Source organism: Myotis daubentonii, chromosome 2 (assembly GCF_963259705.1).
Source record: "Myotis daubentonii chromosome 2, mMyoDau2.1, whole genome shotgun sequence".
In the NCBI taxonomy this organism is placed as follows: Eukaryota; Metazoa; Chordata; class Mammalia; order Chiroptera; family Vespertilionidae; genus Myotis; species Myotis daubentonii.
The window spans coordinates 4,060,593-4,084,948 of record NC_081841.1 but is presented as its reverse complement, the minus strand read 5'-3'; the positions used below and the strand labels follow the sequence as shown (position 1 = coordinate 4,084,948).

The 24,356-nt window shown below is 56.3% G+C and overlaps 1 protein-coding gene across 1 annotated transcript in view; it reads right to left on the bottom strand.

Moving 5' to 3' along the window:
- Window positions 1–21,975, bottom strand: part of NFAM1 (NFAT activating protein with ITAM motif 1) — a 73,033-nt gene extending 51,058 nt beyond the window's left edge. Inside the window, exons 1-2 of the mRNA XM_059680814.1 lie at window positions 21,910–21,975; window positions 17,335–17,389 (exon numbers count right to left, since the gene is read on the bottom strand). Of these exons, the coding sequence (XP_059536797.1) occupies window positions 17,335–17,344 (10 nt within the window). The 5' untranslated portion in view covers window positions 17,345–17,389; window positions 21,910–21,975. The remainder of the gene's footprint in view (window positions 1–17,334; window positions 17,390–21,909) is intronic.
- Window positions 21,976–24,356: the final 2,381 nt, after the last annotated feature.

Below are 24,356 nucleotides of genomic sequence, written 5' to 3'. Positions count from 1 at the left end.
CAGGAGTGGGGACTTGTGAGCAAGACGCACCAATTACAGACCATGTTCAGTTCTGTTTCTGGCCCCTGCTCCCGCCTGCAGATTTGACGCAGGATGGAGGCTGCCTTGTGCTGAGGAGACAGGGGCCGGGGAGGTGCCGGGGGGGGGGGCGGGGGGGGCCAGCTCCATGGTCCTGCAGCTGGGCACGCGCAGGGCCATGCTCGGAAGGGCCCTGCATTTAGGGTTTCTTGCTCTGTTGTCACTGCCTGGAAATCCTTACCAATTTTACCTTTAAATTTGTACTTTGTAAGTGAGGTCTGATGGGATAATGGACATCTGAGGGCTGGAACCCCAACCTACACGCAGTTCTGTCTCCCACTGCCTCCTGGGACGGTTCTCAGCCCCCCTCCTCTCCACCCCAGCCCCTGCTCCCTCAGCCCAGGCGGGTGACTGGGTCATGTTGCGGGTGGGGCTGTCTCCCTGAGCTCCTAGCGGAATCTAGGGCAGCTGTTCTAACCCTGGGCTGGCTGGGCCACAGTGTGTCTGGCAGGGAACTTGGTGGGAACAAATCTCTGTTCTGAACTTGCTATCGCAGAGGAGGGGGCCGGTGTCACTTGGTTTTGGCAAAGACTCAAATGCAGGCAGAGTGGGAAAGGGAAGGCGATGGGTGTGCCCTGATGGGAGCCTCTGGGCCCGGGAAGCTGGAGGCGGGCTCAGTAAAAGCCGCAATTGTGTGGTTGGCTAAGGTATCTCTTTGGCTTTCTCTGGTTGACCCTAAGTTGGAGGGGGGTGGGGGAAAAAATGAGGGAAGCTGTAGGTTATTAACTTAGATCTCGTCATTTTGGCTCCATGTAGTAGAAGTGGGTTAGCTCCTGGGGCTGGCACCAGGGACAGGAATGTGCCTTCCTGAGGTCTGACTGGCAGCAGGCTGGCCTCTGGGCTGTTCCCTGCGGGTGAGGGGGCGGCTCCTGGGCAGGCTGCTGCAGGTTGTGCATAGGTCAGAGTCCTATTTTGATCTATGGTCTGGCCATTGCCCTTTAGTATATTCAGTGATAATTATGTAAGAACTAGTGGCCCGGTGCACGAAATTCATGCACGGGAGGGGGCGTCCCTCAGCCTGGCCTGCACCCTCTCCAACCCAGGACCCCTCGGGGAATGTCCGACTGCCAGTGTAGGCCCAATTCCTGCAGTTGGACATCCCTCTCACAATCCGGGACCGCTGGCTCCTAACTGCTCACCTACCTGCCTGCCTGATCACCCCAACCACCTCTGCCTGCTGGCCCGATCGCCCCCAACTGCCCTCCCCTGCTGGCCTGATTGCCCCCTAACTGCTTGCTCCCCCATGCCAGCCTGATCTCGCCCCTAACTGCTTGCTCCCCTGTCGGCCTGATCACCCCTAAATGCTTGCTCCCCTGCTGGCCTGATCGCCCCCTAACTGCCTCTGCCTCAGCCCCACCACCATGGCTTTGTCCGGAAGGAAGTCGGACACCCGGAAGATGTCCGGTCGACCCGGTCGAATGAGCATACTACCCCTCATTAGTATGGATTGATCCAATATGCCCATTCTTCCCTTTGAAGGGTTCAGTGGTCCATTCAGCAAGTTTAAAAGGTGACCTTGCCAAGTGGAAATTATCTGCTTCCACGGTCAGATCTCAAGCAACTTCACAGAGCAAAGCCAGAGGCCGCACGTATTGAAGTGCGGTGCCTCACACAGAACTGAGCTCGCTCGCGTTTGACAAAAGTGTGGGCGTGCACAACCCGCACTGGGAGAGAGGCCACGGCGTCTCCTCAGACAGCCGCCGAAGCTCGGTCCTCCCACCTCCCCTGCCCGGCTCACACCGTCTCCCCAGGCAGCCACTGGGTGAGTTCTGATAGAGGACAGAAAAGCTAGAAAAGAGGCCCTGGCTAGTGATGCTCAGTGGTTAGAGTGTCAGCCTGCACACAGAGGGTCTCAGGTTTGATTCCTGGCCCCAGTCGGGGTGCATGTGGGAAGCAAACAATCAATGTGTCTCTCTCACATCAATGTTTCTCTCTGTCTCTCTCCCCCTCCTTCCCTCCCTTCCACTCTCTCAAAAAATCAATGGAAAAAAATATCCTTGGGTGAGGATAAAATAAATAAATAAAATCAATAAAAAATATATTTTTTAAAATGTATGTTTTCTTCCTAAATTATTAGGGCAAGTAACTTAGCAAGATGCCCTCCTGCAGTGGGGAGGGAGGGGTGCTGTGGAAGAGCCGCCCTCAGTCTCTACCTGTCTCTCTCTCTTTATTTTTTTCTTTTATTGATTTCAGAGAAGAAGGGAGAGGGGGAGAGAGAGAGAAACATCAATGATGAGAGAGAATCATTGATGGGCTGCCTTCTGCATGCCCCACTCTGGGCGTCAAAAGCCCGCAACCCAGCATGTGCCCTGACCAGGAATCGAACCGTGACCTCCAGGTTCATAGGTCAACGCTCAACCGCTGAGCCACGCCGGCCGGCTCTCCTGCCTGTCTGACCGCGGGGATGGAGGCGCCGCCCCTGGTTCTCTGGGGTCTGGCCTGGGAGCTTTGCTCTGGGAAGTCCATTCCGGATCCTGGTGCCTCTGCTCCCTCAGCCGGGCACTCCCATGGCCACGACGTCACTGTGGCACCACCTTCCAGCCCAGGCGAGGAAATGGGCTAGGAGGCAAGGCCGTGGGCGCAGGGCGGGTCCGCAGCACCTGGGTCTGCCCAGCTTCGCCCCTGAGCCAGCAATGACTGGGCGGCCCATTTACCTCATTTCTTTTGTTGCAGATGTCTTACTGGCACAATGAAAATTAAAATAGCAGGGTCCGCCCCCCCTCCCTCCACTCTTTCACTCAAGATACACTGAGCCCAGGTTGGTGCCAGGCAGGGTGCCATGCAACAGATCAAGCCCCGCCGTGTGGGTCTTCCAGCTACAGAAACGGGGTGGGGGAGGGGGTAACGGGGGGGGGGGGGTAACAGGGGCGGGGGAGGGGAGGGCGCAATAAGCACATGAGCAAATCAGCAGCTGAAGGACCGGAAAAGCCCAGGAAGGAGATGAACCTCAGCTGCCCTGCCCCCACCCCACTTCCCGTCGGAAGGCAAATCTCCTGCTCCATCTCCCGCGGGATCCTGGGGGGTCCTGGGGGCCCTCACTGGCCTTCCATTCAGTTCCCATGAGGACAACCAGAGCAACCCTTCCCACATACACCAGACCCTATTGTTCTGCGCACCCCCCCCCATGGCTTTCACCTCCCCCCGAGTCACAGCCGAGGTCTCACAGCCGTGCAAGGTCGGGCCCCGCCCTCTCCTCCCCCTCGTCACCCGCTGCCATCCAGCCACCTGTCCTCGCTCTGGGGACCCTGCTGCTGAGAGGCGACCTGTGTCAGGCGCGTGCCTGTCGGGCCGGCAGGTTATTAATTGTTCCGCTTTCCTCTCACAGGGCCCTGGTCTGGATGATGAATGAGGCGGCCGCACTGGCCTCTGCACTTGCTTTTATGTCTTCTCTCCTCCGCCCGCCACTCTCTCCCCAGATCGCGGCCACCTCTCTCACCCGCTGCGGGCCTGTGCCCACATGTCACCCTCAGTGATGCATCCCCTGACCCCGCGCTTCCCCAGCACGCTCCCCTGGCCCCAGCCGCCCCTCCTCCGCCCTCACCCCTGCCACACTGTTGATGTTTCCTTATTTGTTTACTAGAGGCCCGGTGCGCGAAATTCCTGCACTCGGGGTGGGGAGGGGTGTCCCCCAGCCTGGCCTGTGCCCTATCACAGTGCAGGAGCCCCATGATTCATCGCCCCAAAGAGGGAGGCCCCACCCACCCATACGGGGCTCCTTGATGGATTGCCCTAAAGAGGTAGACTGGAGCCCTAACCGGTTTGGCTCAGTGGATACAGCGTCGGCCTGCGGACTGAAGAATCCCAGGTTCAATTCCTGTCAAGGGCATGGACCTCGGCTACAGGCACATCCCCAGTGGGGGGGGGGGGTGCAGGGAGAAGCTGATTGATGTTTCTCGCTCATCGATGTTTCTAACTCTCTATCCCTCTCCCTTCCTCTCTGTAAAAAATCAATAAAATATATATTTTTTTTAAAAAAGAGGTAGGCTGGAGCCGGGGGTCCCACCTCCGCGCCACACGGAGCCTCGCCGCACGGAGCCAGGAGGAGGCGGGACCCCCAGGCGGACCTCACCTGCGTGCCCCCACTGTGTGCGTAGCCACTTAGGCTTTCATGAGTAAGGACTGTGTCCCCACCGCCCGCCCCCTGTAGGCCTGGGGAGGGCAGGGCTTCTGTGTCTCGCCCACTGCTGAACCCCTAGGGCCTGAAACAATGCCCAGCACCTGCAGGGGCCAAGAGCAGGCCCGGAGGAGGGCGGGGTGCTGCTCGAGCCGAGGTGGTGGGAGAAGGCTTCTGGAAGGGGCTGGCACTGAAGTTAAGATCCGAATTAATTTCCTATTGTTTCTGTAACAAAGGACTACAAATTAGTGGCTTAAAACAATACAGATGTGTTATCTGACAGTCCTGGGGGTTAGTAGCCCAAAACGGGCCTCACTGGGCTAAAACCAAGGAGTTGGCAGAGCGGCGGTCCTTCCCTGAGGTTCGGGGGGAGATTAGGTCCTTGCCTCCCAGCTGCTGGAGGTCGCCCACACGCCTGGCCCCGGGCCCCCGGCTCCGCAGTGGTCAGCCAAGTCCTTCTCACAGCGCCAGCCCTCCGGTTCTGCACTCTCTGCCTTTGTCATCCCCATTTACGACCTTTATGATTATGCGGGGCCCGCCCACCCAATAATCCAGGATAAAGCCGTTATTTTAACGATTAGCAAGTTCATGCCATCTGCAACCTTAAGTCCCCCTTGCGTATAACATAATACATACAGGGGCCCAGGGACTGGGGTGCGGACATCCTCGGAGGGGGCATTACTGAGCCTACCACAGTGGGATGCTACTTTGGAGAGGAAGAGCTGGCATTGAAGGCAACATCTGAAGGACAGGAAGGAGCCAACCATGTGACGAGCCAGAAGAGCTTTTCAGGCAGAGGGGGTAGCATGTGCAAAGGCCCTGGGGCAGGGAAGAGCGTGGCCTTTCAAAAGCAGAAGGTAGACCAGAGTGGATACAGTGTATGAGCAAGGGGGAAGTGGTCCCAGGTGAGGGTAGAGAGGGAGGGGAAACTCAGATAGTGCAGAAATAAATGCCTGTTCCGGAGCCTCAGTCCATGGCATTTTAGCACTGCAGCCTGAGCTGACAGACACCAGCAATCCTTGTTCCCAGGCTGTGGCAACATCACTCCTAACTGCCTCTGTCTTCGCAAAGAGGGTCACCTTCCCTCTGTCAGTGTCTCTGTGTCCAAATCTCCCTCTTCTCATAAGGACACCAGCCACTGGATTCGGGCTCACCCCAACCCAGGGGAACCCCACCGTAACTTGATTACACCTGAGACCCTATTTTCAAACAAGGTCACGTTCACAGGTTCCAGGCAGACCTGACGGTGCGGGGGCAGCGTTCAGCCTGGGACAGCTCCACTTCCCTAAGCCCTCCCTCCCCAAGCCTCTCAGGGCCACCCGCCCGCTCTCCTTGAGCTGCCCTCGCCCGGAGCCACCTTCTCAGACACACTCCTCTTGGCTGTGGGTCTGCATACAGTTCCCCTTCCTCCTCGCCCATCGCCCTTCCCCAGCCTTTGATTCCAGCTACAGCGTTTTCTTGATCAATAAGTCTTTCTACAGTGCATTTTCCCACCCGAGTGAGTGCAGTTTAAATCCTCCAGATACCGCCTTTCAGGCCAAGGCTCTCCGTAAAGTGCTTATCTTAGGAAATCTGGGTAGAATCCGAGTTTGATCTCGATACCAACTAATTAGTATACACGCAAGCTCCCTCGGCAAAATGGTTCCAGCCGCCCGCCCGCCTGCCCGGAGAGCGGGCTGCAGCCGCACGCACAGGAGGCCGGGAGAGGAGGGCCCGAACGCAGCCGACGGCTCTCCATCGGCCCCGGTGGACACTCACCGCTGCGTCCTGTTAGCAGATGGCCTTGGACCCCAGGGCCACTGGCCACCTCCATTGGGAAAGGAGGCAGTTGGGACCCGGAAGTTCATGGGACTTCCTCAAGGCCACAGCAAGTGCACGATAAAAGCCTGGAAGCCTGCCCCCGCCTCTCCATCCCCCACCTGCCCGGTGAGGCCGCCAGCCCACGTCTTGGCAGGACCACCAGCGGGTCTTGTGCGGTGCCAGCTCCTGCTTGTGCTTGTAACAGCAAGAGTCCCGCCTCCAGTTGGCTCAGGTCCTGGAAGATGTGCCACTGCTTCCTGCCACGGGGGCCACCGCCCGAGGGATGTGGGTGTTATTTTTTAAAAATATTTTTTTGATTCAGAGAAGAAGGGAGAGGGAGAGGGAGAGATAGAAACATCCACGATGAGAGAGAATCATGGATCGGCTGCCTCCTGCACGCCCCCCACTGGGGATCGAGCCCGCAACCTTGGCCTGTGCCCTGACCGGGAATCAACCTCCTGGTTCATAGGTCGTCGCTCAACCAGGCCAGCCGGGTGGGATGTGGGCATTATTGCCCTGGGGTGGACGGGGCGGTGAGGGGAAGAGCTGACTGGTGTTTAAATCACGTTGCGCCCCTTCAACTGAAAGGCGCACCGCCCGCCTCTCCGGGCGGTGCGGGGGGAGGAGTCTGACCGCCTGGCTCTGAAATCCCTCCGTGCCCGCCGTAGGGCCTGGCCTCCCCGGAGCGGTCGAGTCTCCGGACCGGCTGCGCGGTGGCCGGCGGCGGGCCGAGGGGTGGGGGCCTGGCGGCGTCCGACCACGGGGGAGGTCATGGGGGCGGAAGGCCTCACCGCCTCACTCTTTCCTCCCTTCCCCCGTGGTCGGCTCCCCGCTTGCCCGCGCTGAGGCCGAGGGTCCATGCGGCCCTCGGGGCCCAGTCGGGGGGGACCGGGGCCTGCGTGGGCCGACCGCCGGGCCCCATGTGGGGGGCCATCCTGCCTTGTGGCGAGTTCGAGCGGCAGCAGCAGGAGCCAGACAAGGACTGCGCCCTCCATCTTGCCTTGGGGTCTCCATCTTGGGACAGGACCATGTGCACCCTCCATCTTGCCTTGGGTCCTCCATTTTGGGATGGGGCCACGTGCTTCCTCACGGGAAGAAGCCGCTGCTAGCCACACCCAGGATTTCTCTGAATTAACCAATGGTGATCAAGGGAAGTGCACGCCATCACTATGACCACATCCTGTACCGACTCGCGCCTGGCCAATCAGCCGGGCCCACAGTGCCCTCTCCTGCCCTCACTCCACCCCCCTTTAAAACCCCCTGTCCCATCAGGCCTCTCTCTCTCGGCCGCTGGACTTTCCGCTGTGTCGGTGGGTCTGGTGAACGGGGAGCGCAGGCCGGCTTGCATAATAAAGGACTCTTTGCTTTTGCATCGGACTGACTGGCTCCCTGGGGGTCTTGGGAACTTTGAAATCTGGGCACAACATTTTGGGGGCTCGCCCGGGGTTCCCAGGACCATCGAGGGACCCGCAATCCGGAGAGTCTGACTGACCGCGGCAGGGGTAGGTGTGTTGTTTGTTTTGTTTGTTGTGTGTTTTGTTCAGTGTGAGCTCATTTCTGGAATCTGTAATTGCCTGAGAGGGTCTAGGTGGACGCACCCCAAAAGACCACAGGCGGGGGGGAGTTGGAAGACGTTCCGCCCCCCCAGGAGGGATGGATATGCCCCTCAGAGGGATGGATATGCCCCTCGCGGAAAGCAGGTCGCTCCTGCTAGCTAGTTTGGTATAAGGCCATTGTCTAGCGTTCGGGTTTGGCTTCCATGGAATTGGAAGCCTGTTTTGGTTCTGCTTCCATGGCGTTGGAAGACTGTATTTTCGGGCCCGTTTGTTGTTTGTGTTTGTGTCTTTTTGGTTTTATTTTGTGGACTCACTGGACGGACATTATGGGACAGACTCACACTACCCCTTTAAGCATTATGGTCGATCATTTCAGAGAGGTAAGGGAAAGAGCCAGGGACCTCAGTGCAGAGGTTCGGAAAGACCGGTGGCAGACTTTTTGTTCCAGGGAGTGGCCAACTTTGGACGTTGGGTGGCCGCCGGAGGGGACTTTTGACCTCCCCACCATCCGCCGAGTCAGGGATGTCGTCTCCCGACTTAGGGGGGGACGTCCTGGTCAGCTTTCTTACATTGTTACTTGGCAGGACCTCGTGGAAGACCCGCCATCTTGGCTCAGGCCCTTCCTACCTCCACGTCCTCCCGGGCCGAAGCCCATTCTTGCTTTGCAGAGAACGGAAAAGGAGGAGAAAAGGAAGACTCTCACCCAGCCTTCGGCCCCTCCCCTCCCTATCCTGCAGGGGGGGACTGAAGAAGAACTAATCTTTCCTCCCCCATATAGCCCATGGAGGGACGATCCTTCCACGCCGGGAGTGGCTGGGGGCGGAGTTCTGGGAGTGGCTGGGGGCGGAGTTCTGGGAGTGGCTGGGGGCGGAGTTCTGGGAGTGGCTGGGGGCGGAGTTCCGGGAGTGGCCTCGGTAGGAGGCCCGCCTCTCACCCGGCAAAGGGCTCAGCGGGAACTGTCTGCTGCAGCACCTGACTCCACTATCAAGACCCTGCCCTTACGGGCCGCTGGACCCCCGGATGCGGATGGCAACCAACCGTATCATTATTGGCCTTTTTCAACATCCGATCTCTATAACTGGAAGGCACAAAACCCCAAGTTTTCTGAGAAACCAGGGGGACTTATTGACTTGCTAGATTCTGTTCTTTTCACCCATCAGCCCACATGGGACGACTGTCAGCAGCTTTTACAGGTTCTGTTCACGACGGAAGAGAGAGAAAGGATCCTCAATGAGGCCCGGAAAGTGGTTCCAGGCGTGGATGGAAACCCAACTGCCAACCAGGTCCAGATAGATGTCTCTTTTCCCTTAACTAGGCCTGAATGGGATTTCAACACGGCAGAAGGTAAGGAGAGGCTTTCGGTCTATCGTCAGACCCTAATGAGAGGTCTCAGAATGGCTGCTAGAAAGCCAACTAATTTGGCCAAGGTGGGGAATGTTCAGCAGGAAAGGGATGAGTCTCCAGCTGCCTTTTTAGAACGGATCATGGAGGCTTACCGTACCTACACCCCCATGAATCCAGAAGCTCCTGAAAACAAGGCAGCTGTGATCATAAGCTTTGTAAACCAGTCGGCCGCGGATATTAAAAGGAAACTACAAAAAGTAGATAGGTTGGGAGAGAAGAGTTTACAGGATTTACTGGCAGTGGCAGAGAAGGTGTACAATAACCGAGAGTCTCCAGAAGACAGGCAAGCTCGCGTCGTGGCTGCCTCTAGCAGTAGGCAAGCTCGGGACCTGGCTAGGGTCCTGCTGGCTACGACCATGGACTTCCCCAAGGAGCGAGACCGTCGCTTCCGACAGCTTGCAAGCAATAAAGGAAGAGGTAAGCAGACCACCCAAGAGGGGAGGCGGGGGCTACGGAAGAATCAATGTAAGTTTTGCATGGACATAGGGCACTGGGCTCGAGAGTGTCCGAAGAAGGCCGGTGAGAAGGGAGACAGGACTGACCGAGTCAAGGTCTTAGAGCTGGGTGAACTGAGTGATTAGGGGAGTCAGGGTTCGGACCCCCTCCCCGAGCCCAGGATAACTCTCAGAGTGGAGGGGACTCCTGTTAACTTCCTTGTTGACACCGGGGCACAACATTCGGTCCTCCGTACCCCGCAAGGAAAACTGGCGAATAAAAAGTCCTGGGTGCAAGGAGCAACTGGTATGAGCCAGTATTCATGGACTACCCGAAGGACAGTAGATTTAGGAACAGGCCAGGTATCCCACTCTTTCATGGTAATACCGGAATGCCCCTACCCACTATTAGGACGGGACCTACTGACCAAAATTGGAGCTCAAATAACTTTCAGACAAGGGGGGCCTCAGGTCACCGATGAGGAGGGCCGCCCCATTCAGGTCCTGACCATGAGGCTAGAGGATGAATATCGCCTCTACCAGAAGACTTCCCTGGTGGAGGGCAGTATGGACAAATGGCTACAAGAATTCCCAACAGCATGGGCAGAGACAGGAGGGGTGGGGCTGGCCGCCCACAGGGCCCCAGTCCTAGTAGAACTAAAACCAGGAGAAGGTCCGGTAAGAATCAAGCAGTACCCTATGCCTCAGGAGGCACGGAAGGGGATTCAGCCTCATATCAGGAGACTGAAGAGCTTGGGGGTGTTAGTTCCCTGCCAGTCTGCATGGAACACTCCCCTACTGCCGGTTAAAAAGCCCCAGACAAACGACTACAGGCCAGTACAGGACCTCCGAGAAGTAAATAAAAGAGTTATGGACATACACCCAACAGTCCCAAACCCGTACACTCTCTTGAGCTCCTTGGCACCCTCTAAAGTCTGGTACACGGTATTAGATCTGAAAGATGCCTTCTTCAGTCTACCCCTAGCACCTCAAAGTCAGTCCCTGTTCGCCTTTGAGTGGCATGACCCAGAGGAGGGCTTCAGTGGACAGCTGACTTGGACACGCCTACCCCAGGGGTTCAAAAACTCGCCCACCATCTTCGACGAGGCGCTGCACGAGGACCTGGGTGAGTACAGAAGGGAACACCCCAACCTCACCCTCCTCCAGTACGTAGATGACATCTTGATTGCTGCAGACACAGCCAAGGACTGTGAGCGGGGGACCCAAGATCTATTGGCCACCCTGGGGGCCTTAGGGTACCGGGCATCCGCGAGGAAGGCTCAGTTATGTCGAGAAAGGGTGAGTTACCTGGGATACATCCTGGAGGGCGGGCAGCGGCGGTTATCGGATGCCAGGAAAGAGACTGTTTTGAAAATCCCTACTCCCACCTCCCGAAGAGAAGTAAGGGAATTCCTAGGATCGGCCGGCTACTGCCGCCTCTGGATACCGGGTTTTGCCGAAATCGCCAGGCCCCTATATGAAGCTACCAAAGAGGGAAAGGCGTTTGACTGGACTGAGAAAGATGAAGCTGCCTTTAGGCAGTTAAAGAAGGCCCTTCTAGGTGCCCCAGCCCTGGGCCTGCCAGATATTACAAAGCCCTTTCACCTCTTTGTGGATGAACACAAAGGGATAGCGAAAGGGGTCTTGACTCAAGCTTTAGGCCCCTGGAGCCGCCCAGTGGCTTATTTGTCCAAGAAGTTAGATCCTGTAGCTGCCGGCTGGCCACCATGCCTGAGAATTATCGCGGCAACAGCGCTCTTAGTCAAAGACGCCGACAAACTGACCCTGGGGCAGGAAATCTGGATTACAACCCCACATGCCATTGAGGGAGTCCTGAAGCAGCCTCCTGACAGATGGATGAGTAACGCTCGTATAACCCATTACCAGAGCCTCCTACTCAACCCTCCAAGAGTACGGTTCCACCCCAGTGCGGCCCTCAATCCCGCTACTTTGCTGCCCGACCCTGACTTAGATGCCCCACTACACGACTGTGCGGGAATCCTAGAGCAGGTGCATGGACTCCGGAAGGACTTGACCGACCAGCCCCTCCCTGATGCAGAGGCCACCTGGTTCACGGATGGGAGCAGCTTCGTGCGGGACGGGTGCAGGTACGCGGGTGCAGCGGTGGTCACTGAAACGGACACTGTGTGGGCGGAGGCCCTGCCCTCCGGGACGTCAGCCCAGCGAGCAGAACTCATCGCCCTTACTAAGGCACTGACGCTGGGGGCTGGAAAGCGGCTTAACGTTTACACAGACAGCCGTTATGCATTTGCTACAGCTCATGTCCACGGAGCAATCTATCAGGAGAGAGGGCTGCTGACGGCAGAGGGACGGACAATAAAAAATAAGCAAGAGATTCTCGATCTGCTTGCAGCCTTATGGCTTCCTGCCAAGTTAGCCATAATCCACTGCCAAGGGCACCAGAAAGCTGATGACCCGGTAGCAAGAGGTAACCAAAAGGCTGACCAGGCTGCGAAGGCAGTAGCCCTTACCTCGGTCCCTACCATGGCCTTACAACTCCCAGACCCAGGGGACCCAGTCTTACCAGACCAGCCCAAGTACTCCCAGGAAGAATTGCAACGCATCAGAAAGCTCCCCAGAGCCCATGAAATAAAGGGATGGTGGCATACACCAGAAGGGGAACTCATACTACCAGACCGGCTCGGGGACACGGTATTAGAACATATGCACCGGTCTACTCACCTGGGGACCCGGAAAATGAAGGACTTAATTCGACATGCTGGGATCAAGATTCACCAGCAGGATACCAAGATAGATCAGGTTGTATCTGCCTGCAAGACCTGTCAACTCACAAACACAAGAGCTGGATCAAATGAAAGAGGGACCAGGCTCAGAGGCACCAAACCGGGAGCACAATGGGAAGTCGACTTCACTGAAATTAAACCAGGGAAGTATGGTTATAAATATCTTTTAGTATTTGTAGATACCTTCTCTGGCTGGGTAGAGGCATACCCAACCAAGCATGAAACAGCTCAGACGGTGGCCAAGAAGCTGCTCGAAGACATCTTACCCAGGTATGGTTTTCCTGCTATGATAGGGTCCGACAACGGGCCAGCCTTTATTTCACAGGTAACACAGGTAGTAACCAGGGCTATTGGGGCAAATTGGAAATTACATTGTGCTTATAGACCCCAGAGTTCAGGTCAGGTAGAAAGAATGAACAGAACTCTAAAAGAGACCCTTACCAAATTAACCATGGAGACTGGTGGGGACTGGGTGGCTCTCCTACCATATGCCCTTTACCGGGTAAGGAACTCCCCTTACACCCTGGGCTTTACTCCCTATGAAATCATGTTTGGCAGGCCACCCCCTATCATTCCTAACCTTAAAGCTGACCTTCTCGCTGAATTTGAAAATCAAGAACTATCTCTTTCTTTGAGAGGGCTCCAGAAGGCACATGAGGACATTTGGCCACGCCTCCGCGCCATCTACGAAGCCAGCCCAACCCCAACTCCTCATCAGCACAGACCAGGAGATTGGGTCTACGTCAGAAGGCACCGCCGGGAGACCCTAGAACCACGTTGGAAAGGTCCCTACACTGTGGTGCTGACCACCCCCACCGCTCTCAAGGTAGATGGCATCGCGACCTGGGTCCACCACACTCACGTGCGGTCAGCGGATCCATCCATGACCCGGAAAGACTTCATCACCAAATGGAGCATCGATCGAGATCAATGCAACCCGCTCAAGCTCAAGCTACGGCGTGCTCGACCTGCCTGATGCCGGTAACATGGCTCGCGATCACTCCTGTCACCAGGAGCCCCCACAGTACTGTATAATACACTTAGATAATGCCTGCATCTTCATGGACAAGGCTCCAAAGAGACAAGGACAATTTATGGGGTCACATGTTTAGTAGCAGAAGATTCGGCTGCCTAAAGCAGCCATGATGTTTCATTGTATTGATATGTTATATTAACCTTTGATTCTTTTGCAGGTTTCGAATGTATGTTGGCTGTCCTGGAAGGGAGCTGTGTGGGGTGGCCCCAAAAGTAAAGGGTGTCTAGCTGGCAAGGGGGCAGGTGCCCAACTGGGCAGGAAAGGGTGCCCATCAGGTTTTGGACTCTGTTGAGAGACAGCTAACAGCTGGCAGCCTATATACTGCCTTGCAGGCCTGAGTCACCATGCCCATGTCAGGGGTAGTAAAGCTAAAAAAAAAAAAAAAAAAAAAGAAGCCTGTTTAGAATAGAAGGTTAGGGGGATAGTTATGCATAGGAAGAAGGTTTTATGCCAACAGTTACTGTTTTGTTTTAAATCTATGAAAAGGAAGTAGCAAGGAAAGTCAGAAAATCTTAGAGTAGATCAGTATGTTCTTCTCCTTATGTAATTCCTCCAGAATCTGGCGATATGTGAAGGGATTTATTCCCTCCTGAGAAGGCACTTAAGCATTCTGTATTGCCAAAAGGATCCCAATTGTCTACAGCTGTTGTCTGAGCTCTCCGTTCAAGCTGGGTTTATGAAAAGCTGGTACCGTGGATCTGTCTCTTGCCCAGTGGCGTAAGCTGGGGCCTCTCTGTAGACGAAACCTGGACTCCCCAAGAGATGTGATCAATGCCGGGACCCCGCCAGCAGGCGAGGGGAACCCAAGGCAGTTGCTGGGCATGGAGGCCAGAGGGACATAGGCTATCAAGGAGACAGAACTGAACCTCACATCACCCTACTTGGCCCAGAGATAGCTGGTAGTCAACGACGGGTAAGATCCCACAGGGTGGGACGACCTAAGACAGGCACAGCTGGGGGCCAGTAGGAGAAAACTTGGGGTGCAACAAAGGTGGGGCACAGATCCCCACCCCCCCCCAATGGTGCACGGGCTTGAACACTCGCCCCTTCTGAGGAAGGTCTCCTGTCCCCGTGGCTGCTTCTTGCTTCCCATGCCCAGCCCAGACCAGGAACCAAATAACAGAAGAGACTTGGTCCAGCTGAAAATGGTGCCCAGAAAAACGGAGGCTTAGTTCAACAGACTCTAAATTTAAACCTAGCCTAACAAACAGGAATGCTTGAGCCTCTTCAAGGCAAATAATACTAAATCTTGATTTGTTTTTTTTATGATAACCATGGAGGAATTCTAAGAAGAAAGATCCTATTTCAATAGAAGTTATTAAATCTAAAATGGTTTCTTTCACTTCCACCGGACCATTTGTTAGCCTTATAGGGATAGTTCAGTTGATAGTTTTGGTGGAAGAGAATTGCAGCCCGTCTCATGATTGAGCCGGAAGTTCCAAGACAAGGGGGGAATGAAAGGCGCACCGCCCGCCTCTCCGGGCGGTGCGGGGGGAGGAGTCTGACCGCCTGGCTCTGAAATCCCTCCGCGCCCGCCGTAGGGCCTGGCCTCCCCGGAGCGGTCGAGTCTCCGGACCGGCTGCGCGGTGGCCGGCGGCGGGCCGAGGGGTGGGGGCCTGGCGGCGTCCGACCACGGGGGAGGTCATGGGGGCGGAAGGCCTCACCGCCTCACTCTTTCCTCCCTTCCCCCGTGGTCGGCTCCCCGCTTGCCCGCGCTGAGGCCGAGGGTCCATGCGGCCCTCGGGGCCCAGTCGGGGGGGACCGGGGCCTGCGTGGGCCGACCGCCGGGCCCCATGTGGGGGGCCATCCTGCCTTGTGGCGAGTTCGAGCGGCAGCAGCAGGAGCCAGACAAGGACTGCGCCCTCCATCTTGCCTTGGGGTCTCCATCTTGGGACAGGACCATGTGCACCCTCCATCTTGCCTTGGGTCCTCCATTTTGGGATGGGGCCACGTGCTTCCTCACGGGAAGAAGCCGCTGCTAGCCACACCCAGGATTTCTCTGAATTAACCAATGGTGATCAAGGGAAGTGCACGCCATCACTATGACCACATCCTGTACCGACTCGCGCCTGGCCAATCAGCCGGGCCCACAGTGCCCTCTCCTGCCCTCACTCCACCCCCCTTTAAAACCCCCTGTCCCATCAGGCCTCTCTCTCTCGGCCGCTGGACTTTCCGCTGTGTCGGTGGGTCTGGTGAACGGGGAGCGCAGGCCGGCTTGCATAATAAAGGACTCTTTGCTTTTGCATCGGACTGACTGGCTCCCTGGGGGTCTTGGGAACTTTGAAATCTGGGCACAACACAACCACAGCCAGCTTCGCCTGGCTCAGGGGTGGGTCCCTACGCTTTAGGTCTTCCCAGCTTTCAAGTGGCTCCCAGCATCAGCCCCCACGTCCGAGCCGCGGTCTCCTGCAGGTGCGCCGCGCACGCAGGGGCCCACCGCAGGCACGGTGCTCACCCAGGCCCCCAGGCCGCGGACAGAGCTGTTCTGAGTGGCTTCCACAGCCTTTTCCAGAAACGTCGTCACCCAGTCAGTCGGAGGTCAGCTCTTAAGCCAGAAGTAGCGCCTTTGGAAGGAACTCTGGAGGCTGATGGTGCCGATGGCACCGCACCGGGCGCTGACGGCAGGTCCGGGAGGAAGCGGCCTTAGCACGAGGCCTTGGTATCTCAGATCTGGGGACCTGGGGTTTGGGGGGGGAGTCAGGGGGTTGGGGGTGGCATGGCCAGGCTCACAGTGGAGTGGACACACCGGGGCTCCGCCACCGCCGCACACCCACAGTGACGGCGGGTGGGCCACGCTACCCCGCACACGGCCGACCCGCTCCTAGCCCGCGCCCGCGCTGACTCAGCAGCAACGCCGCGGGCCGGATTTGGGGGGTTGCGTTCAGAGCACAGGGGCCCTCATTTCAGAAGGTCTTTACCTTTTCTTTAAATAATTACTGGAGCATCATTTAGACCCCGGAAATGTGTGCTCATTTTAAAGTGGGCCATGGGAGGGGTTTTGGTAAATGCAGGCACTTAGGCCACACTTTTTACTGTCCTCAGCACTGGCGAGCTTTCAGCTTTCAGAGGTGAGCTGAATTTCTGGGAATACGCGAACGTGATTGCAACCAGCCTGATTAGTAAGGATGTTGATCAAAATAAGTCCTACCATTTAGGACCCAGAACAAAACAAATCTCAAATGTGGCTACAAATGAATGGCTTTGTGTGTGGCTCTGACTACCTCTGAGTTCTTTTTAAGGGAAGTTCCAAAGGCTTTTCTTGGTGAATGACATGCCCAAGTAAATATTCTAGAGATCTAAAGATCACTGACGAGGGTATAGAGTACACTGTCCACTCCGCTGAGGACGTGTTTTGTTGTTGTACAGTACGTCCTCGGGTGACGTCGGAGATCCGTTCCCACGGCGCGCGACCTAACGCGATTTTCGCCGTGAGTCGGAACCCGCCTACATAAGCACCTACGTCACCCACATGGAGCACAGACACAGCGGTAATGAAGGGAAACAGTACAAGAATTTAAAAGAAAGATAACAATTCCTGACCTTTACTTGTGGTAAATAAATAATAAAAAACATAAAGCACATATGTACACACGTCAAAATGACGGAACTTTTTTTTTATATAAATAAATGGGAGATGGCGACGTAACCTCGAGTCTGACGTAACGCGAGGGCTGCCTGTACATATTTTACACATACTTCTACCTAATTTTTTTAAATCCTCACCCAAAGACAGGGAGAGGGAGAGAAAGGGAGGGGGAGAGAAACATTGATGTGAGAGAGAAACATCAACTGGTTGCCTCCCATACATGCTCTGACTGGGGACCGAACCGGCAACCTTTTGGTGCACAGGACAATGCTCAACCAACTGAGCCACTCCCGCTGGGCACGTCTGCCCGATTTCTAAAAGCCTTCCAGGAACCAAATCTCATGAGTCAGAAAGGCACTGAAGTCTAAACTCCAAGGGTTACAACCGCGGTAAAGGGAGATTAAGGTTAAAGTTTCCAGAACTGAGGCCTGCCCGTTCTGAATAGGCCCTTCACACTCATGCTGTAAAGCGACAGTCAATTACCTTTCAAGTTGAAAGGCAAGTCTTTCCTGCAGGATATTTTGCCGCAATATCATATCCCAGTGGCATATTCGCACTTACCACGTGCCATGTGACAGCTCAGCCTTTAGGTGAGTTAACTTGTTCATCACAAAAACTGTGAAGATAAAGAAAAAAAGAAAACTTGTTCAGCACAACTCATCCCCACTCTGTGATGAAGGAACCAAGGCTCAGAGAGGTGAAGTAATTCGCCCAGAGTCACACAGCAGACACGCGATGGACCAGGGTTCAAACCTGGGCCATCCAGCTCCTGAGCCTGAACACACACCCCTGCACCCCATCCGGCACCATCTCACAGCGGGGAACCGGAGGCAGAAAGGGCCATCGGCGACTCCCATGGGGCGCAAGGCGGCAGGAGGCCGCAGAAGCACTTGGGGCTGCCCCGAGCCAGGGGCTCCTAACCTCGTGTGGGTCACCGGTCCTGCGAGACTCCAGTGAGGGCTCTGGAACGGTCTCCACAAACACGCACGTGGGCACAGCACACGCAACTCCACGTCGGCCGTGGGCGGTCTGAAGGGCGTGGGACCCGGATCAGAAATGCGCCTGCTCCCCTCCCCGATCCTGGAGGGCTGTCACTTCGTGCAGCCTTTCAGAACTCTGGATTCATTCATTCCAATAACCGAAACGTTTAGAATAATAAAGCACCTTCTTTTTCAAGACCGAAGTCCCTGCCTCCTCCCCACACAGAAGCATTCTGAGGAGAATTCCAAGAAACCAAGGCCTGATCCCAGGAGGAAGCTAGCGCGGTTGGCAGGCTGGCAGCGCCCGGGGTGATGGGCTGCGAGCATTCATTCATTTGCTCGCTCAGTTTACAAAGGGCCTGCTAGGGGCCGGTGCTTGGGATGCAGTGGGCACAAAACCCCAACCCGAGAAGACCCCTGCCCGTCTGAGCTTCCATTCCCACAGAGGGAGACAAAGAGCCAAGAACAGGCCGGAGAGCAGTCTGTTACCCTGAGAACACAGAGGAAGGGGGGATCCGCATGCCTGGGGCAGAGACGATTCTAAGGCAGGTGGTCCGGGCAGACCTGGTGAGGAGGTGGCATTTAGAAAAGACGTGGAGGAGGTGGTAGAGCTGGTCACGTGGGCAGCGAGGAGGGACAAGCGCCCGCGGGGTCCAGCGGCTGCTGTGTAAGGGCACAGGACAGAACATGCTGGGTGCATTTAAAAGAGGGGTGTGGCCCCGGCCAGGGTGGCTCAGTGATTGAGCATTGACTTATGAACCAGCAGGTCACGGTTCAATTCCCGGTCAGGGCACATGCCGGGGTTGCGGGCTCGATCCCCAATGTGGGGTGTGCAGGAGGCAGCTGATCAATGATTCTCTCTCATCATTGGTGTTTCTCTCTCTCTGTTTCTCTCCCTTCCTCTCTGAAATCAATAAGAAAATATTTAAAAAATAAAAGGCCAGTGTCATTCAATGGTTGTGTGGCACAGAAGGGTCGCAGGTTCAATTCCCAGTCAAGGGCATGTACCCAGCCCCCAGTCTGGGTTGGTGTGTAAGGCAATCAATCGATGTGTCTTTCTCATATCAAGGTTTCTCTCTCTCCCATCCCCCTCCTTCCTACTCCCCCTAAAAAGCAATGGGAAAAATATCCTCGGGTGAGGATCACAAAAATAACAATAATGAAAAGGCCGATGTGGCTGGAGGGCGAAGTGCAAGGTCAAGGTCAGCAGGTGAGCTCCTAGAGGCACTGGGCCTGGTGGCGAGAATCAGAAGCAACCAATGAATGTATAAATACCATAAGTGGAAAAACAAATCCATCTTTCCCTCTGTCAAATCAATCAATCAATCAATAGAAAAGGAGGAGCAGGTGGAGGTGTGGTGGCAGTATTCCAGATGAGAGACACGGGCGGCTCCAGCTGGCAGGCAGCAATCGAAGTGGCAGGCCCTAACCAGTTTGGCTCAGTGGACAGAGTGTCGGCCTGTGGACTGAAGGGTCCCAGGTTCGATTCTGGTCGAGGGCATGTTCCTTGGTTGCAGGCACATCCCCAGTGGGAGTTGTGCAGAAGGCAGCTGATCGATGTTTCTCTCTCATCGATGTTTCTAACTCTCTATCCCTCTCCCTTCCTCTCTGTAAAAAATCAATAAAATATATTAAAAAAAATAGAAGTGGCAGATGTGGACGGAGTCTGCATCTATTTTAATGCGGAGCCAATGGCATCTCAGGACAGACTGTGGCTGGGGGGAGAGAGGAGAAGGATGAGTGTAAGGATTTGGGCCTGAGTGGTGGGGGCCGGGGAGGGGTGCAATCCCTGAGAGGCAGTAGGCCTGCAGGCATGACGGGATGTGTGGAGGGGACAGCCGAGATGGATGTGCAAGCCGGGCACACGGGGGTGCTCAGGGGAGAGGGTCCGGCCAGAGATACCCAGGGCAGCTGTCAGGCATGATCAAAGCCAGGAGAAACTGCTGCCAAAGGAGAGAAAAGGTAAAATTAAAAAATTAATGTCTGGTTCACACGGAAATGTTAATGGCATTCAGAGAGAGAAAATCATGAATATATTCATTAGGGCTTCACAGAAAATCAAGCCATCATTTATGAATTTGGTATAAGCTGGAACTGAGCGGATGGTACTTTCAGTTCTCAGTTGGGCCTCTTTCCCTTCATCCTACGCTGATTTGTATTTTAAAAGTATACAGCAGCCTGGCTGGTTGGCTCAGTGGTTGAGCGTTGACCTATGAACCAGGGTCACCGTTCAATCCCCAGACAGGGCATATGCCCAGGTTGCAGGCCTGATCCTCAGTGTGGCGCGTGCAGGAGGCAGCCGATCAATGATTCTCTCTCATCATTGATGTTTCTAACTCTCTCTTCCTCTCCCTTCGTCTCTGAAATCAATAAAAAATATATTGAAAACAATTTAAAAAGCTATTTTCATCTAACATTTGTTTTATGCCAGACACCGAGCCAGGCCCCCTTCTGGCATTACCTCATTGATTCAATGATTCAATACACGGTCCCAGAAGCGTGCTGGACACAGCAAGTGCTCAATAACCATGTTTATCTCACTCAACCTCCATATACCGAACAATTCCTCATGAGGGAAGGAATGCTGTGCCCCACCATCAATGAGGACACGGTGCTGGGTCCAGAGCGGCTCAGCGAGGCCCAGCAGAGCCCAGCCAGGGTCGGGTCTGACGCTGCCACTTCTCATTGCACACCTGATTCCAGAACATTCCTGGGAAGGATTTGGTGGCTGGTCAAAAAATATCTGCACCAAATGTCAGTCCGGGTGAGACACGCAGCACCGTGTAGACTCCATGCGCACTGGAGAATACTGACCCACTCCTGTGGGCCCTGGGGTGCAGAGACGCCAGAAAACCAAATGCGGGCGCTGCCATAGCTGCTGGGGGGCTCCTGCCCCCAACACCCCCTTGCTGAGAGCCAGCTCTGCACAGGCCCAGAGATGTGGACACTGAGGCAGAGAGAGGGTCAGTGGCCGGGAATCAAGTCAGTGGCGCTGACAGGCCAGTGGAAAGACAGCCACAGGCAAACAGAACAACTGCAAACTGGGGTGAGTGGAGAAAGCAAGCAGGGTGCGGGGTCAGGGACTAGGGTAGCACGTCTAGATGTTCAGGAAGCAGCTTCTTGCAGTTTTCTATTTAACGCTTTGTAATCCGATCCTGCGGACAAGGAAGCGCCTTGAGACTTTGCAAGGTGGAGAGAGGAGAGACGTTCTTTAGAATTTTTGACCCTGAAATGGTCCTTGAACCAAAAACGTTTGGAAACCGCCACCCAAGTGTCTGTTCATGTCTCTCCATTTTCTCACACAAGGGGGGGGGGGGCTTCCTGTCCCTTTCTCTTTCATTCAAACCAGGAGCAGCCGAAGTGCAAAGGACAGCGCGCCTCGGAAGATGCTCTGGTGGCGGCGGGCCAGGGTCCCCAATGGCAGCCTCCGGGAGGACCGCGGCCAGGGCTGCAGCCGGGAGAGGCGCCGACAGGGGGCGCTGCCGCCTTCCCGGGGCCGCCGGCGCCCGAGGTCCCGCCGCCCGTGAATGGGAGGTGCGGCCCCCTTGGGATCCCGTGCGTCCCTCGCCGCGTCGGTCCCCTTTTTGCTCGCATTCACTTTAAACTCCGCAGCGCCGCCTCCATCCTCGCACCCGGCCCACCGCCTGGCCGCCCGAGCCGCTCACAAGAGGCCGAATTCGGGGTTTGCGGGAAGGCGGGCTTTCCTCCAACTCCTCCCCCCCCCCCCCCCCCCAAAGCCTCCCACAGACGCCGCCCGCCGGGCTCACGTCTGGAAGCTCTTTCGCTAAAACAAGTCGCACGTGCCTCGACCGGGATGGAGACGCACCTCCCCACCCCCCGCCGCAGGGGTTCAGGAGGAGGGAGACCGGGATTGGGGCGCAGTGAGGACGCCTACACACACACACACACACACACACACACACACACACACACACACACACACACACACGGCCGCCTACAACACACGGAGGACGCGCACAGCTTCTGTTGCCTCCCCGGGCGCGTGCCGCCTGCACTCTCTCGCCTTGCCTCCACTCCCACCCCGCGCCCCACCCCCACCGCGGCCCCCAAGCGCGTGCGGGATCTCCGGCGGACCCCCCTCCTCCCCGCCCCAGTGCCCGCGCGCACCCCGCCTTTCCCGCGCCCCCTTGCGCACCTGGCCGCAAACCAACGCCATGAATCCATCCGAAGGGTGAAGGGCGGGAGGATCGCGTGGGATTGAATCCACCCGCAGCCCGTGGGCAGCGTTTCCGCCCCCGCCCCCGTCCCCGGCCCGGGGATGGGATAGAGCGCCCACCGGTGTCCGCAGCGGCAGCGCTGGGGGCTTGGATGAGGTCTTCCCTGGAGCCCGTCCGAGGGCCTCTGAGCGCCTGCGCCTTCGGCTGGAGACTTTTCCAGGCTCCAGAGGGGCCGGCGCCGCCGTTCCACCTGCGGGAATTCCTTGAGACAAGAAACAGGCGCCTCTGGGGTGGTGAACACACGGCACAACACACAGACGGTGTGTTCTGGAACCTATATAACTGTATTAACCAGCGTCACCCCAATACATTCAATACAATAGGAAGAGAATGGAGAACAGGAGCCCGGCGGAGGAGCTTGGCTACCGCGCAGCCGGCGGAGGGGACCCAGGCCCGGACAAGGTGATGGCGAGAAGGATGAGGGGACGGAGCCCAGCGCTGGTAGACGCTCCGTCCGATGGAGGGGTGCAGCCGAGCTGGACGGAGCACCTCACATCCGGTCCCCAGGGCCGTGGGGGGCTGCGTGGGGGAGAACCCCAGTAAAGACGTGGTGCCAAGGCCAAACTTAGCCTCCCTCCCGCGGTCGCTCACACCTGCCCTGCACACCTGAGGCCGCAGTGGTTACTACTGCGTTTCATTTAGCAAATAGTAGTTTCGCGGGCCTGGTGCAGGCCCCAGGGAAGGAGGGGTGCGTACTGGTGCAGTTACCGGCACCGCCAGAGCAACCACAGTGGTTAGGCCACCGGCCCCCTCGAACCGTAGCCTCCCGTTTCGGGTTGGGTTCCCCGGGAAACCGGAAAGGAGTCCCTGAGATGCGCCTGCTCACCGCTCACTGGGCAGCGATGAGGGGCCAATCGGGAAGGAGGGAGAGAAGCCGGAGGGGCAGGAGGTGAACTGGGAACCTTAGCCAGTTCCGCAGGGAGCTGGGAGCTGGGGTGGTCCTGCAGGGTTGAACCAATGTAAGGGGGCAGCCCTTGGCACCCCTGCGAGGAGGACACCTAATGGCCGTGGGCTGCCCTCAGTGAATGGGCAAGTCTCAGGCAAGAGCCCAGCTGAGGGCCGCCACAGAGACACTCGCCGGCAGCTGCAGGAATGGCGCCTCAGTCCTGGCAGGATTCTGGGGGGCGCACGGGGCACCCACTGTGCTCGGTGAGGGCAGCCTGTTTCGTCCATCCTGCCCTCTGCACATCCGATGTTTTCCTACCACTTGGGCTGCAGGGGCGATGATGGTCGTACCACAGCGCCTTCTTTCCAAGTTCCTCTCCTAAACACAAGCCCAACCGCAAAACACTAACAACCCAATTAAAACCAGACAAAGGAGCCCTAGCCGGTTTGGCTCAGTGGATAGAGCGATGGCCTGTGGACTGAAGGGTCCCGAGTTCGATTCCAATTAAGGGCACGTGCCCGGGTTGCAGGCTTGATCCCCAGTAGGGGGCGTGCAGGAGGTGGCCAATCAATGATTCTCTCTCATCATTGATGTTTCTATTTCTCTCTCTCCCTCCCTCTCTGAAATCAACAAAAACATTTTTAAAAAAATCTTCCATGTACACTGCATCGGCACATCTCATTCTCCAAGGTCATTTGTTCTCACTTCTTTTTTTAAAAATATATTTTTTTATTGATTTCAGAGAGGGAGAGAGAAACATCAATGATGAGAGAATCATTGATCAGCTGCCTCCTGCACGCCCCCTACTGGGAATCGAGCTGCAACCAGGGCATATGCCCTTGATCAAAATTGAACCCAGGGCCTTTCAGTCCGCAGGCTGACGCTCTATCCACTGAGTTAAACCAGCTAGGGCTGCTCTCACTTCTTAAGTGCATACTATCGCTTTAATAAATTTACTGTGCTCTGCTAAAAAAAAAAAAAAAAAAAAAAGTGCTACCTGGCCCCCCTTGGCCTGCCTCCTGGCCCGGCCCAGAGGCCCCCACCCAGAGGTCAGGCTGGAGCCTGCTGCCAGGTATACATGTGATCCATGAAGGTGTGGCAGTGGGTCCCCAGGGCAGCAGAAGAGAGAGCCTTTTCACTGGAGTCACCCCATTGCTCTGTCACCCCAGGGCCTGTGATACCCAAAACAATACTGGAACTAATGGACACCATTGTGCATGAACCCCTCATAGAAATGGCCTTGCCAAGCCTCCCCAGACCACCCCCTCAAAATAAAGTCCAAACTCAGCCCCACACGCAGCCCCTCCCCCACATTCTGGCTCCCCTGGCACAACCTCCCAGCCCCTTGTCCTGTGTTCAGGATCTGACCCTGCCCCAGCCGCAGGGAGAATTCATAGCTCTCTCCCCAGCCCTCAGCCTGCTGGATTCTGGTTCACCAGTTAGGGGCTCTGCTGGACTGGGACCCCCTGAGGGGCCACA